At 36.1% G+C, this 16351-nt stretch overlaps 1 protein-coding gene across 1 annotated transcript; it reads right to left on the bottom strand.

Annotated features, from left to right (window-relative positions):
- Positions 1-1719: 1719 nt before the first annotated feature.
- Positions 1720-13762, bottom strand: TED3 (Pex2/Pex12 N-terminal domain-containing protein / zinc finger (C3HC4-type RING finger) family protein). Its single transcript, XM_059603066.2, has 9 exons — positions 13452-13762; positions 13025-13138; positions 12723-12876; positions 11838-11974; positions 11587-11687; positions 10411-10528; positions 2754-2920; positions 2323-2493; positions 1720-2132 (listed from the first exon to the last, which is right to left on the bottom strand). The coding sequence occupies exons 1-8, from the start codon at positions 13626-13628 to the stop codon at positions 2367-2369; spliced, it is 1095 nt and encodes a 364-aa protein (XP_059459049.2). The 5' UTR covers positions 13629-13762; the 3' UTR covers positions 1720-2132; positions 2323-2366.
- Positions 13763-16351: the final 2589 nt, after the last annotated feature.

Genomic DNA, 16351 nt, shown 5'->3' with positions numbered 1-16351 from the left:
CTAACAAAAACCTACTTTTTCTAATTTAGCTAATCACTTTTGAAAACATCAATCCAACCGTTTATCTACATTCCTTCTTTGTTTTATTAAAATAATCATTTTTATGATTTTTTTTTATTCAAACGATAATCAGCTGAAGTTATGAAAGAATGGCTTAAGACAAAGACCCTTTGCTCCACGCTTAAGAAACCATGCCCAGGCGCGGATTTTGGACATGAATAGTCGGTAGGTAGGAGGGTCCAAGTGGTCACAGTAAAATGACGCCAAAGAAAAGCGCAAAGGAAAAATCAAATGGAAAATCACCTGAAAATCACGATGACCACATAAAGATGACACCAAAGAAAACTAAAATGATCGCAGAAAATCACCAAAAAATCAAATACAATACAGAAACTTAAACAAACAACAAAGCAAAGTCAATTCAGCTACAAACAATCTGCTCCCAAGTCAAAGTCTCAGCTCAAGAGTCAAACCTCAAAATCAAATGTCACCAAAACAAACTCAAAAAAAATCACCATAATTTAACAACTCAACAACAATACAATATCAACACATATCATCACTCAATCACCGCAGATGGCCAAACCAGCCCAAAGGGAGGCTCAGTCACCCTTTCCTCCCTTTGCCTCTCGTCGAAAGCGCTGGCTCGGTCGATGGTTCAACAGCGGGGATCCCTCTGTGGGGCGTGAACTAGAGCACTAGGAATGCACGAAGTAGTTCAGTAGAAGTTTCAATGATCAAATAAAATTCCCACTATTTTTCACTTTTTTGTCCTAATAAAACTTAATTAAATTTTTGGAAAATGAAATACCATAATTGTTACGGACAGGCCCACTTTTCTCTTCCACAATTTGATTGAAAATGAATCATTCTTCCTTGGCTGTTACAATTTGCTTTCTTTTTTTGGTTTTTCAAAAAAAAACAAAGTTATTGGTCTCCCCTCAATGTAATTTGCATTTGACAAGTATTCTTTTGGAAGTCGTAATTTTACCATAAAAGTAGTGTCGTGTTGTTCTCATGTTTGTCGTTTTGGTCCAAGTAGATAATCAAAACTTACTGGCAACCAACCCCAGCTGTCTAATTTGGCGTATAATAATATTGTATTACATTTACTACCATACTCCCATTATAACCACCCATTCCCTTCAAGGCGATTTAAATATTACCTACAATTTTCTCACCAAACAATCACGGTCTAGGATTCAATTATTACCAATACCCTATCATTGCTGTTTAATGGTATAATGGATGAATTAATCTAATGGTGAAAGACCCAAGAGGTAAGTGAAATGAATTTTGCTTCTTGCACTCGGCATAAATTGACCATAAAGTAATCACTAATCCAATCAACCATAGAATCCCACTTCCTCCATATTACCCAAAGATACCCTCCAATATTCAACTCATTAACTTGCTTATCTATTTAATTTATTGTTTCAATTGACTATTATCCTAAGTGCTCATATGATGTAGTATGAAGAAAATAAACAAAGCACAAAGAAACATAAGGTGAGTGCAAAGGAACCTGTAATAGGAAGCTCATCGGCAGACAAGCAGCCGGAGAAGTTGCTAAACATATCTTACAAATAATTTCAAACTACGCAGATTTACTTCATTAACTTGCTTATCTATATAATTTATTGTTTCAATTGACTATTACCCTAAGTGCTCATATGATGTAGTATGAAGAAAATAAACAAAGCACAAAGAAACATAAGGTGAGTGCAAAGGAACCTGTAATAGGAAGCTCATCGGCAGACAAGCAGCCGGAGAAGTTGCTAAACATATCTTACAAATAATTTCAAACTAAGCAGATTTACTACTGTCTATCAAACACTGAAAGTAGTAAGGCGGCTCCCTCACAAGCATACCCATTTTTGCCACGGGAAAAATAAAATAAAATAAAATAAATTATGGGGGCCAACATATAGAGAGCACCAAATCAATTTGTTATGCTGCGTCAAAGAAACAGAGGCTGCATTGACCGAAAGAAACAATGGCGTCAAGCAGAGTAGCAACAAAATAAAGTTGGTGACATCTGCCAAAGAATCATTGTTTGGCATTGCTGAAAGGGCACCTGCTTTTTGTTTATATAATTCAACTGAACCTTGGAGAGACCCACTTCAAATATTCTAATGCTTGGAGAAAAATTAATCAGAAACAAACCCATTAGGATATTTGAATAATAATAAATACACTGGAAAGATGACAAAGAATGAAACCCCCCACTCCATGGCGGAATAATGCTTTTACTGGGAATTTATTCATTGATTTGAAAATTTTAATAGGGAGAATAAAAAATAACTAAAGTAGTGGTACTACCTATATAATAAATGCTTTAATTTATTTTCTTCTCCCTCTGAAGATTATTGTTTTGGGACTAAATTGCTCGCACCAGCATGCCGCTGCATGGCATTGACAGGCTCACTGCACCTGGAACATCTGAATGATGGAACTGCAGCACATCGCGTCCTAAGGCAGTAATAACAGTATCTGCAAACAATAAAAAATTACACTAGGTTTAAACTTTTCTTTTCTTTCTTGATAACCCACCTGAATAGTCAAAAAAATTCTTTTTTTTTTTTTTTATAACGAAAATTAAAAAAAAAAAAACAATGTCATTGTATTAACATTGACAAAAAATAAAACATAAGTTATATGGATCATCTTTATCTACCCTGTTATGCCGTCAGTCAAAAGTAATTCTAACAAAAACCAATAAGGCGAAACAGGAGAAACACACAGTTCTGTACCTGTGTTGACAAGGGAGAGCCAGAAAGGGAATGGTTGGAGTAGCCAGACAAATAGGGCAAGCGGTGTCATCCTCTTCGGAACTTGAAGATTTATCTTTAGAAAATGGGCGAAGAAAGTTTCTAACGGATGATGAATTAAGAAGAGGAAGAAGCAACAACAGCATCTCCTGCCATCAGCAAAATATCCAAAAATGTAAGCTCTAAAACAGATCATATCCAAAAAGGAGAAAAGCTTAACTTTGCGCTTCAAGAAGCTGGCAGAGAAGAAACAAAAAATCCAAATATTCAAATTTTTTTACTTGGATAAAAGGAACAGTAATAAAATCCGGAAACAAAAGGAAATATAGTAACCCAGGCAAAAGAAAGAACTAAGTACCACATGAAGTGGATGAAAATGGTGAGTCAATCAAGCAAAAAGCGAGAAAATTGAACAGCGTTTCTTATCTTCATAACTCTAGGAAAGGTATGCATGTCTTACCCATGTGATAAGGATCACGTCATAGATTCCAGAATCTGAATATTTTATTTGCATTACAAACTCAAGAAATGTTTCTCATTTGTAGAAATTGCTACATTTTCCAATTTTGAAACTTCTTCATATTAGCAGGAAGACCATGATTGTAATGGATTGAAGTTGGCAGATTTAGCTTAGAAATTGCTAAGTTAAACATTTTCCAATTTGATAGTAAAAGAATGTCTCAACCTATTTAGCAAAAATTGAAATAAGTAAATGCAACAAAGTCTGAAGTTTATCCACCAACGATGACAAAGTCTGAAGTTTATCCACCGACGATATACTAGTCATTGGCATTCACTGTGTACACATGAAATTAATTCCTAAGTAGCTTAGTCGATCCAAAACCATGCAAATACATACTTAAGAACAGCAAGTAGATGTTTCTAATGCTTGACTACACTAACAAGGCACTGAAAGAAACAAAAGCAAGGTCTTACAAAATTGGTCTCCTGTCTTCCAGAACTCAATCTGGTAAGAAACTTTTGTTAAAGGAATGTCTTCCAATCTATTTTGAATGCTTCTTGGACTTGTGAGTTTATACCAAACAATTGATTTTTCTATAAATTTGCAAAGTTAAAGAGAAGGAAAAAAAATGGACTAGGATTATACTTCATATGTAAAAAAGTAAAATAAACAAAATGAAAAATTAATAAGAATCGCCACCACTGCATGAAGTGCGAGAGGATTGACCTTAAATACAGAAAACCACAAGCAGGAACATACTTGCCTTTGAGACTGTCAATGCCTCTTATCTTTATCATGGCAATGATTATAAAATCAATTCCTAGCTTAAATAGCTGAAAATGGAAGTTCTTAGAATAACCTTTGTTGTTTTACATCATTTTGAAAACCTATATAATAAGACGTGTGAAGTAGGGTACGTAACAATAACGAGCCTCCACCATTTCTTTAAACTTTTGATGCAAACTACATTATGGTATCAGATAAGGATTAGGATTTAGAATCCTTGGTCTAAACCCCTCATTTGTAGTCTTGGTTTTTGTCTTTAACGTTGAACTTCACATCTTGGTGAGTCTCCCTTTGATGGCAGCACCACCCCTGTGGGCTCTAAGCCCACACAGGCAGTGCTTTGATAAAGCTCTAAAAGAGCATTGCTCATGGTGACCAGAAAGTCTCCAACGAGAGCCTAACCCCCAACCTGTACACTCAGGATGTTGGTTTTGGTTGCTCGACAAGTGCTGTGGCTATTCTCGATAGAATGTCGGTGTTTTGTGGTGGTCGGTGACATCAACAGTGGCCGGTGAGCATTTATATGGCCATGTACATTAGTTACAGGTTGGGTTGTCTTGTTTTGTGAGTGTCATTTGGCTCTGTGGCAGTCATAGTTGGTGTTGCTGGTGAGTTTTGATCGTGTCCAACAAGTTTTGATCGTTGCCGGCAGGTTTCCGACAAGTTGTTGGAGACAAGGAACCTTGTTTGGTTCCTGGTGCTCACTATTCTTCTAAAGAATAAAGAAGGTTCTTCTCAAGAATAAGGATATCCTTCTTGCAGAGAAGGATAGTTTATTTTTAAGCGTTCTTCAGCCGGTTTTCAGTGTTCCTCAACTGGTTCTATGTCCTTTTTCCCCGTTCAATCTAGTTTAAGACCAATTCATCCCATTTCTCAGCTAGTTTTGTGTCTTCTTAGACTGGTTCATTGGTTTCTTTCCGGTTCAAAGCATATTTAGACCAATTCAGTGGTTTTCTTTCCGATTCAAAGCATATTCAGACTGGTTCAATGGTTTCATTTCCGGTTTTGAGCATATTCAGGCCAATTCAGTAGTTTTCTTTCAGGTTCAGTGTATTCTTTGGCCAGTTCTTGCTATTTCTTGACTGGCTCAGATAATTTTTCAGCCGATTCGTTTTTCGGCTCATTCAAGTTGTTTCTTAATTGGCTCAGGTGTTTATCACTCGATCGGGATTCATGGAGCCACCATCAGGTTTGTTGCTAAGAGTACTAGAGTAGTGTCTACAAGTTGTCATTGACGATGGTTGATTGTAGTTGGTTGTATTGATCAATCCAATGTTGTTGTTGTTGTAGTTGAGCGTTGTTGGTTGTTGGTTGTATTGATCATCAATCAAACAAAAATTGTGGGTTGGATTGAACACGAGAAACATGATCATCGTTGGTTGTTGATCAATTGGAATTGAGATCGTTGTAGTTGGTTGTTAATGTCCAACCGTCCATGGTGTTTTGCGGTGGGTTCCGACTGGTTCTTGGTGTTTTTTGATGAGATTCAATCGACCTTGGTGTTTTGAGGCGAGATCTGATCGACTCTTGATGTTTTGTGGTAAGATCCAACCAACCTCGGTGTTTTGCAATGGTTTTCACCTGGTTATTGGTGTTTTCCGACGTGTTTTCGACTGACGATGAAGTTTTTGGAGAATTTTCGTTCGGTGTTGATTTTTTGTGAAATTTCAGCTTGTTTATGTTTGGTTTAATTTTTTATAAGTCTTTCTATTGCGGTGCTCCAAGTTGTTCCAACTTGAGGGAGAGTATTAGAGTTTATTCGTTTGATTGTTTATTCCAAGCTAGGCTTATATATATATGCTCCAGTTTGAAGGGGAATGTTACAAGAGTTATTAGGATTTGTGAGTATTTTGGTCATTGTAATATTTTTCAAAAACTATATATTGAGGTGTGAGGTAGGCTACGTAACGGTATCGAGCCTCCACCTTTTCTCTAAACCTTTCATGCAAACTACAACAATTAGAAAAAGAGGCAAAGCCCTCGTACACGAAAAGCATAAAAGAGATGCAACCACCCTAAAGCTATCGAAAAACTAAGAAGTACAATAAATCTACAAAATTTGAGGAAAAATTAGGAACATAAGTTATAGCCCAATCTAAGAGAGGTTTGAAAGAGGATTTTAAACATCACACATTAGACTCGCAATCCTCGAATAGGCGCCAATTTCATTCTCTCAAAATGCTCCACGTTAATAATGCAAGGAGTGTCCTCGCCCTTGAGTCTTCCAACAATCAAGCAACTCTAGGATATTGCTAGGCATGACCCACGTAACTCTGAATAAGATGAGAGCCAAGTGCCAGATCTCGCTAGCAAACTCACAATGGATGAGGAGGTGGTTTACAGTCTCCTTATTCCTTTTGCAAAGGCAACACCAATTAATAAGGATAAGACCCCGCCTGCTAAGATTATCGATTTTACCCAAAGTTGCCGCCCAAGTGAAAAATCAATGCGAGCTGGAGTTTCTACCTTCCAAATACTCTTCCAAGGAATGGACTCTCTTCAAAATGTAATGAGTTATAGTAGCTCTTCACCTCAAAGCCATGATTGCATGTTGGGGTCCACAGCATTCTAACCATCTCCCTGGATGGGTTTTTGAGTACAATAGGTCGTGGAACACGACAAGGGACTCTAGCTCCCAACCCTGGACTGCCTTGCAGAAACTCGAATTTCAATTGACATGTGTAGAAAGGGTCCAAGTAATTCGACCCTAAGGCCTCTATGTCATGAGCTATAGAATAGAGTTTTGAAAATAAGGACTTGAGAGCCGCTTCTCCATACCAAACATCATGCCAAAAACGAATGTGAGACCCATCCCCAACTCTGTAGGAGACCAAGTTGGATAAATTCCCCCAGCCATTCTCATACGGCTCTTAGATCCCATACTTCTCAACAATCACCTGTTTCCATAGAAATTCTCTTCTCGCATGAATCTCCAATTACTTAGTAAAGCTTTATTAAACAATATGAGATTTATTACACCCAACTTCTCTAGGAACACAGGAGCAAACAGATGAAACTTAGGCTCACTACCTATTCATTCCCAAAGAAAGTCCCTTTGAAGACACTCCAATCTTCTAGCTATACCGGCTGGTAAAGAGAAAAGGGACAAGAAGTACATTTGTAAACGGGATAACCTGTTCTTCATAAGGATTAGACGACCACCTCGAGACAAATAGATCTTCCATCTTGCCAATCTTCTTTCCATTTTCTCAACTGCCCCATCCCAAATAGTTTTTGACTTAAAAGAGATGCCTAGAGTAAGTCCCAGATATTTTAACAGCAATGAAGATATACTACAATTCAGAATGTCGACCAACTCTTCCTGATGTGATTACCTCCCCCATATTGACCTTCAAACCCAAAATAGCCTCAAAACACAAGAGAATGTGTCCCAAATTAAGAATATGATCTCGATCTGCATCACATAATAAGAGGGTCATCAGCAAAAGGATGAGAGATTTCTAAAGGGGCTGTGTTTTGGAGGTCAACCCGAAATCCAGATAAATAACCCCCAACCATAGCTCTAGACAACATCCTATCAAGAGCCTCCATGACAATCACAAATAGGAGAGGCAAAAGCGGGTCCCCTTGGCAAAGGCCCCTTGAAATAGCATAGAAACAATGTTGGCTACCATTAATCAATATGGAGAATCGAGCCAAAGAGATATAGGCAGACATCAATTTCTTCCATTTTGAACCGAAGCCAAGGTGCCTAGAAAGTAAGAGAGAAACTCTTAGTTGACATAGTCATTGGCTTTTTCAAGTCCAGCTTCCACAAAACACCAGGAATTCCCGATTTCAGTATGTTGTCCAGACACTCATTGGCTATAAGAACTGAGTCTAAAATTTGACTCCCCCCTGTAAAGCATTCTAACTATTCGATATGAGTGAACCTAGCACCTATTTCATTCTAATAGCAAGGAGCTTAGCCAAAATCTTATAGACGAAGGACCCTACCAGGCTGATAAGTCTGAAATCCCTTACTTCCATCAGCCCAATCTTTTAAGGGATAAGGGCAATCATAGTTGCCTTAAGGCTCTTTTCAAACAAACCATGCTCACGAAAGTTATCGAAGACGCGCATAAGGTCATCCTTCACTATAGCCCAACATGATTGGAAGAACGAAATAGCGAAGCCATTCGGCCCCAGTGCTTTATCACCATCCATACAAACCAACCCCCGACAGACTTCCTCCTCTTGAAACGGTCTCTCCAACCAACCCGCTTCTATAGAGTCTAACAAAGGAAACTCCAAGAGTTATTATTTCTACATAAGTACACTTGATTGTTTAAGAGTATTAAGTATGAAAAGCATAAAAAACAAAAGGCAAAATCCTTTTGCCAGAAGTTCACCAAAACAAAAAGAGTAAAAAAAACAATGCTAGAAAATTTTTAGTACAACAATTTACATACAAATGATGCCCAAAAGCACCACAAGACAAATACCCAAAATCAAGAAGATCAAGAATATCTTTTTAATTTTCTTGATGCACATACAGACATTTTCACAGCCTAAAAAATTAGCAAAAAGCTTAAGGTCAAGAATTAACTAATGATATGGATCAATTACTGGAAGCTATCTTATGTCCCCATCCTCTACTTTCTAATCATTCTCAATTTCTGAATCATTAATTTCATTCCTTTTTCTTTTTAATGCCACTTTTTTAAAAAAAAGAATTGGCAACTATCATTAAAAGTGTAAAGTCACTCTTAATTACCGAGGAAGTATACAAGAGGAAGCACCTAACTAGAAGGAGCAAAAAGAACCAAAGAAATCACCATATCGGATAAATTAATCTCCTCAAAAGTCATCTCACGGTCCTCAAAATGTCATTCTACTCCCTCCATAGACACCATAAAAGGCACGTAGGCGCCATTTTTCACACAGCAGCACTCCGCGTGCTGCTAGTAGTTCACCAAGAAGCAAACAGTTCGACTACATGTCTAGGCATAACTCAAGACAAATCAAAACAATTGAAAAAGGCAATCCAAATTACATACCACGCCACAATGAAGAAAAAGATGGTCCACGGACTCCTCATTCCTCTGACACATCCAACATCTGCCCACCACAATGACATATTGCTTCATGAGGTTATCCATAGTAAAGATTTTATCTAGAGCCACTAACCAAGCAAAAGAGACCTCTCTCGAGGGAGCCTTAGTCCGCCAAACACTCGAGGGAATCGGTAGCCTTCACTACAAACCAAGGCACAATAGAAGGATCTAACCTTAAACAAACCTTCTTGAAGGGGAACCACCACAACATATCCTCACTATTTTGTCTCACTCTAACTGAATATAACACCCTGAAAATCGAGGCTAAGACATTCACTTTTCAATCATGAGCCGCTCTAGCAAAGCTTACATTCCACTTGTGGGAACCATCAAAAATCTCCAAATGAGCCGCAACAGAGGCATCCTTTGCGCATACTAACAATTAAAACCTAACTAGACAACCATGAAGAATGATTTGAACTTTTAAAAGTAATGAAGTCAACCATGATGAGAACTAACACAAGCATCGCACATGATCATAGGTAAAACATTTGTGTGATCCTATTTTGATGGCTTATGGCATGAGCTAAAGTCCACCAACAACTCATTAAAATAAAAACCCAGAAGCTCCAACATAAAAACCAATGTCAAAGGTTTATATTAGGCACTTCACTTGAGCAATTTCTACGATGTAACATGCAACCAAATTTGATAACTTTTTCCTTTTTCTCTTTAACACAAGCAAATATTGGCTCTCATATATCTACATGCTGCAATGACATATTTCATGGCAAAAGGTGAATGTATTTTGCATATTTCTTTTATATCATTCCTTCATGAATACAAAAGCACCACCACAATAATCATCAATTTAAGGCAAGGTAATTTAAAGGTGAGTTATGTCAATAACTGTTCTCAATATCACCAATTAATTAAGGAAATAAAGGAGGGCATAAGTTACAATATTGTATCAGAGGTCTCTATGATTTACAATACCAATCATATATCATGTATCGAATGTCAATTATTCGATCAAAAAAAGATACTTTGAACATGTATTGAATGCCAATTATTCAAGCAAAAACAGATACTTTGAAGATTGAGATATTCAATTAATTGAAACGAACAAATAGCAAGGGTAAAGGACTTTTAAAATTTAAGCCAAATTTGGAGCAAGAAGCAGATCAAGGTTTGTTGGGCTAGGAAGAAGAATTCCTCCGACCAACTCACAAGTGCGTGATCAAAGGAAATCCTATAAGAAACCTTTTCAGACTCAAATTTAGTGTACTGAATTCAGTTCCTACTATTAATTATAAGAGAATAAATAGAAATTATTTGAACTCAAATTTTCCTGAATTAGACTGCTAAACCCAACAAGGAAGGTCAGAATTACCGAGAATTCATTCCACACTAACTGGCGGTTCATGTACTCAAAGCTAACAGCTCGGTTCATATTAGGGCTACCATAGACAAGCCTAGCTCTCAAAGCTCTTTCAATAAGGTTCCTGTACCTGCATAACAAATGCACGATTTTTTTATGTAAACATCACAGAAACACAATAGGAAGATATGTGAGAGCTGCAAGTTGGTCAAGTGGTTGATTGCCATTATCATAGACTATCATTATTTTATTTTTGTAACAATAGGTTGCAAGTTGCCAATATGCTCATTGTTTGCATCACATGTGTACTTTTTGGGTGGTTCAATTTGATCTCAGATGCTAACATTTAGTTTGAATGTTTACTGTGCACACAGAATAGCAATATTGCTCTATTTTCCTCACACTTACAATTAATTTTGTGTTTCCAAACACGTGCTTTGCTTCAATTAGCCTCATGCCTTGCTTTTGCACTTTGCGCTTAGTTTTAAGAGATCATAGGGGTTATGTGCACCTAGAGCCTTTCATCACATTGGTATATAATACGTGCGGGCATAGTTATATTAGGAACATTAAAAGTTAAATACTAGATTGGTAACAAACTATTAGCATGATCAACAGTGCTCAGCATCTACTCCCTTGTCACGTTGTTTTTAGTTAAAATCAAAGGGACTTTTTTCATGATAAGTGACAGTCACAAGGAAATGGACTTAAAGACATCGATAATTCTTCTCCTTTAGTTCCATGAACTATGGACAAGGGTCCATTATCCATCAATCAATGTCAATGCCTTTTCACTGGACAATAGGCTTTTTCTTTAAAATCTCAATAACAATTGTAACATCAGTAAAAATAATTATTCAAGGTTACAAGTGTAATATGCAAGTGAGGCGATATCAATAAAGAACCGACTATCAAAACAAGCAAGAATAGTTAGCTAGTTGAGATCTATCCTCTATATTTAACTTATTAGAAGTTACTATGTACTTATCAAAAAAAAAAAAAAAAGAAGTTGCCATGTAGTTTTTCCATCATTCATATGTGCCATTCAATGTTTTCATTCTGACACAGTTCATTTAGTCCATATGCATAATACCATCTCAGGATTAACAATATCTTCTGTAGACTGGATTCAAGGAAAAAAAAAAAAAAAAAAACAGTAAGAGAACGAGTTCATGCTTGAAATAATACCTTCCCGTATAAAGAAATATGAGCAGGTTGCCAAATGAGGCAGCTTTATATAATCCTTCTACGCGTTGTATCAATATCCACACTCGCCGTGCAAATGACCTCTGATGGATATGCAAAGACAAACTAGTGCCAGTTCAATATACCTCTATCTACGATGTCCCACAGGTAGGTGGGTGGGTGGGTGGGTGGGTGGGTGGGTGGGCTGAGGGAGGTGGGTGTGAAGTGAGCAAATAGGCCAGAAGAAACTATACCTGCTCAGAATCGCCCCATCTACGAAAAGCAGAGAATGACTGTAAACGAGCCCAGATGTATTGACCACCAACAGTGGCAACACAATACCAAATCTTCTGAGCCACAGTAAGTCCAGGACCTTCCAAACCTGTTCTGACTATGAAAAATAACATACAAAAAGCATAAGTGCAACATATAAGTCATAAATACCAGTGAGTAAGGCTGAATAACAAGCAAGACTATGTTAAAAGGGGTTATCTATTCAAAAAAAAAGATTACTTATCAAATATAAAAGGGTAAGCTACCATAAAAAAACTGAACTAAAGTGAAAGAAAACCAAACCAAACTAAGTTCCAAACAGCTATTAGAAAAACTATAACTGTGTCCTGCTCAGTCAATAATTGAACATAAAAACAGCCTGATCTCTACATAACACCCATTACTATTGTAAATTTTTTCTTTCATCATTGAAACATGTTGAACAAGCTCATTTAGGAAAGTTCTGTATGAGCTTCAATTTATATTTTTGGGTAAATATAATAGGATGTTCATAATATCCAATGGAACCAAGTATATCTTTGTAGAACACAATAGATACTAATAATTATGAATACAAATTATTATCAGTTTTTCAATGAAAATTTTTTTAAGAGAAAAATGAATGGAGTGTTTGAATGAATATAACCCCTTTTGTGTAATCTCAATGACAAGAATAGTAGGTAGACTCATTTCAAACCACAATTCAATTTGGTGCCACAACCACCAGAGTTGTAACATGAAGTCTCCACTCTTGTTTCTTTGTCTGTGTAACTAATCTAGCAATAACAAATTTAGAATTCCAAAACTATCACATAACGGTTAGAGACAGCTTAGTTAAGAAAGAGCAAATGTTCAGACCATCATACCTTTTCCTCTTGGCTCCATCGCACGTTCATCTCTATATCTCAAATTCATGAGAGCGATTCCCGGAGTAGGCTTATCTACCCAAATTGAGAACCGCCAAATGAGAAACTCAAGGAAAGCATCAAGCTCTGCTTCATATTGAAATAACATTCCTGGCTAATCCCAATAAAATGAAGTAAACGTTTTAAATAATCTCCAAGCAGTTTCATAGCTATACTACTACTGATGACCTTTGTTAATATCGATAGCTACCGCTATGCTATTAATGGCTTTGATAAATATCCAAATAAGTTATAAGATATACCTTCATCAAAGAGAAGACCTGAACCAGCTGCTCTTTCAGCATGGCTGACATTTCAACGTCCAGTCTTGCTGCATCGACTTGATTTACTCTCGAGATTGAAATTGGGATTGTTGGCTATAAAAGAAATTCCAAAGAAAAAAATAAATTAACAAATAATACACTGAGGAACAAAACACGATTAAATCATTAAATAAACAAACAACAACCAAACGCGGGACTGTTGTCTAGTAGAACAAATTGGACAGAGTTCAAGAAATGGAACGAACGCAGAAACATGGAAATTATACATAGACATGAAGCAAACCCTAAATTGCAATAAATTGAAGTAAACGATAGGGGATGAGGAAAAATAAGAGCATAATGAAAACAAAATAAGCTACAAATAGAAATAGTAAATTGGATGGTAGGGCAAAGGAGGAAAAAGCACCAGGTGAGAGTGAGAGAGGGATTGCCAATGAGGGAGCAATTTGTGGTAAGTGTCAATCCAAGCGTCTTCTAGTGGTGGGAGATTGGTGTTACTCAAGGAAGCTGTTGAAGAAGAAGAAGATGAAGCAGAAGAAGAAGAAGGGGATGAAGATGGAGGTGCTAGGGTTTCTTTGACCATGGCTTTGACAGGGTTTCAGAGAGGAAAGTGTGGTTGTGTGAGCGAGCGACCGAGAGAGAGAGAGAGACAGAGAGATTGGGATGCTCAACTCTGCTCTGTTCACATCTCACACAAGGCGGTTAGGAAAAAGAAGCAGTGGGGGCAAATCACGATGTGGCAGTAAAATGATACAGCAATTTCTTCTTCTTTTTTTTTTTTTGGAGTGGTAGTTACTGTTAAACAAAAGGGTACTTTGGTCCATTGGTAAATATAAATAAGGTGTTTTGTATTTTATCAAACGAATATTATTTGGTTTTCTTTATTCATTTTCATTTCGAGCTTTAGGCTTAGTGTTCAAAAGGGGATAGGTATCATAGCTTGTCATTATGAGTAATTGTATAAGTCCTTCTTGTGTTTTTCGAGTCCCTCTAAGAATGATATGGCTATTAAAATCATTATTTGATTAAAATTCAATAATGATTAATTACAAGCTCAATGGTGATTTTAATAATCACATCATTCTTAGAGAAGGACAAAAAAGACTTGTAGTATTACTCTGTCATCATAATGGGCTGATTTTTGCTGCTCATGTGGCATCAATACAGTATATAACCGATCCTACAACTGCTAAAAGCCTGACAGCTTAGAAAATGGATGGACTACGTATGCTAATGGAGTTCAATAATGCCATTTTAGAAGGTGATTTCTTGAAAGTTGTTCAAGCTTTGCGTAAGGAGTGTACTAGGGCCCGTTATGGTACTCTGATTAATGATGCAAAGTTGCTCCTGCAAAGAGTCGATCAATAGAGCGTTTGTCATGTGAAACGAACGGCAAATAAGGCTGCCCACAAACTTACAAAGTTGGCTTTATCTTTGGGTGAGGAAAGATCATGGAGAGAGGACTACCTTTTGTGTATCCGAGAAATTGTAACTGATGATGCTATTTCTGAGTAATGGAAATTGTTACCTTTTCATGGAAATCGTTACCTTTTCAAAAAGAAAAAAAATAATAAAATGGAATTGACGTATAATATTTTGAAAATCGTCTACGGAATGACCGGATTATATAATAAGGCTTAAGGCCCAACGAGCCCAGCACAAGGGCCCATGGGCCAAAAGTGGGCTCGGCCCCAACCAAAGACCCGACCGAGTTGATAAAAGGGTGTGCATAGGAACATTAATTCTCAAGGACACGAGCTCACCAGTTTTCAAAATCGAACAAACAAAGCATAAAGGTCCCTAACTTCTTATAATTGCATTCTATGATTTATTTTAATGATACAAAGCCCCCTAACTTCTCGTAATTGCCTATGAACCCTTCATGAAATATCTAGAGTGAAATAAAGTCATAATAAATTGTTGTCATTATTTATTTATTGTGTGGATCCCCCCATTTAATATTTTGTATGTCTTATACTCTTAGAATCAAATTTCATTGTCCCAAGGGGTAGCTCAATCGGCTAGGGATCACTCCTTATAAAGCGGAGGTTACTAGTTCGAATCCTCACTCCCCCCTCTTTTGTGGACATGTCAAAAAAAAAAAAAAGAATCAAATTTCATTGAGTATAATTATTTTAGTAACTCCTTGCTAAAAGACTTAAAATAATCAATTTGCATTAAGTTTATCTCAAATTTTTAATCTGAAGAGATTATAAATTTCATGTTACAGTAGTAGTGTTCCTACAATGCTATATGTGATCACTAGTATCTTGAGATAGTAATCATGAGAAATCTTACTCTCAAATGAGTTATACTTCATATTTAAGTTAACATTCATCTCAAAATTGAGAGTCAATGCTATAAGCAATCGTGAGTTCAAATTATTCGGTTAAAAACAGTATAGAATAACAACTTACTCTAGTCTAGTTTAGTGTATTCCAAATATATCACCATGTCAATTAAAAGATCTTATTTTCATGATCAAGATAAATTATCATACTTGATATGTTATAATCTTATCAAATGAAATGTCCATTTCCATCACCTGCTACGAACTAAGGTTTATAAGTCATTAGGAATTATGATTTAGGTATTTTGTGTGTTGATCTCTCATTAATATACATAAAGCATATATATACAATGTAAATTATGAACTATATTTATCAACTAAATATATAATGCCCTATGGTCTTATAATCCTTAGAAACTTTAATAATAATAATAATAATAAAGGTTAAAGAAATTTATACATGGGTTTTAGGGCACTATCCCTAACATATGTAAAAAATTAAAAATGTTGGATTAGAATAATAGAATGTCACGGTAATTTGATTAGAAAATTGAAGATGAAGGGGATGTTATTTATTTATTTTTATTTTTTTTTCTATTTAAGGGGATGTTAAAATTGATTATACTACACATACTCTCACTTTCTTATACTCATTTTTCACATTCATAAATGACTTTTTAAGTTAGTGTTAAATTTGAGAAGGATTTTTATGAGTGAAAACTACACTCATTAATTGTAGTTTTAAAATATAGCTTTGAATGTGAAAAAATTGATATGAAAAGTAATAGTGTGTATATAACATTACTCGTTGGAATACTATTAAATTTGGTATTCAATAGAAATTTTTTGTGATGTATGAATATTATTAAATTTTTTATTTTTAGTGACACCCTTAGAATGGATATATTACTATTTAATTTTGGATTTAATTGCATTTCATAAAAATAATAAAAATAAAAAGTATGTTCATTTCATCCAAAGCTCGGTAGGCTATTTATCTAAATAGCTAAGTTTAG

The sequence above is a fragment of the Corylus avellana genome, chromosome 6 (genome assembly GCF_965113065.1).
Source record: "Corylus avellana chromosome 6, dhCorAvel1.hap1.2, whole genome shotgun sequence".
Lineage (NCBI taxonomy): Eukaryota > Viridiplantae > Streptophyta > Magnoliopsida > Fagales > Betulaceae > Corylus > Corylus avellana.
Note: the sequence above shows the minus strand (reverse complement) of the source record. Positions and strands in the feature narration are given on the sequence as shown.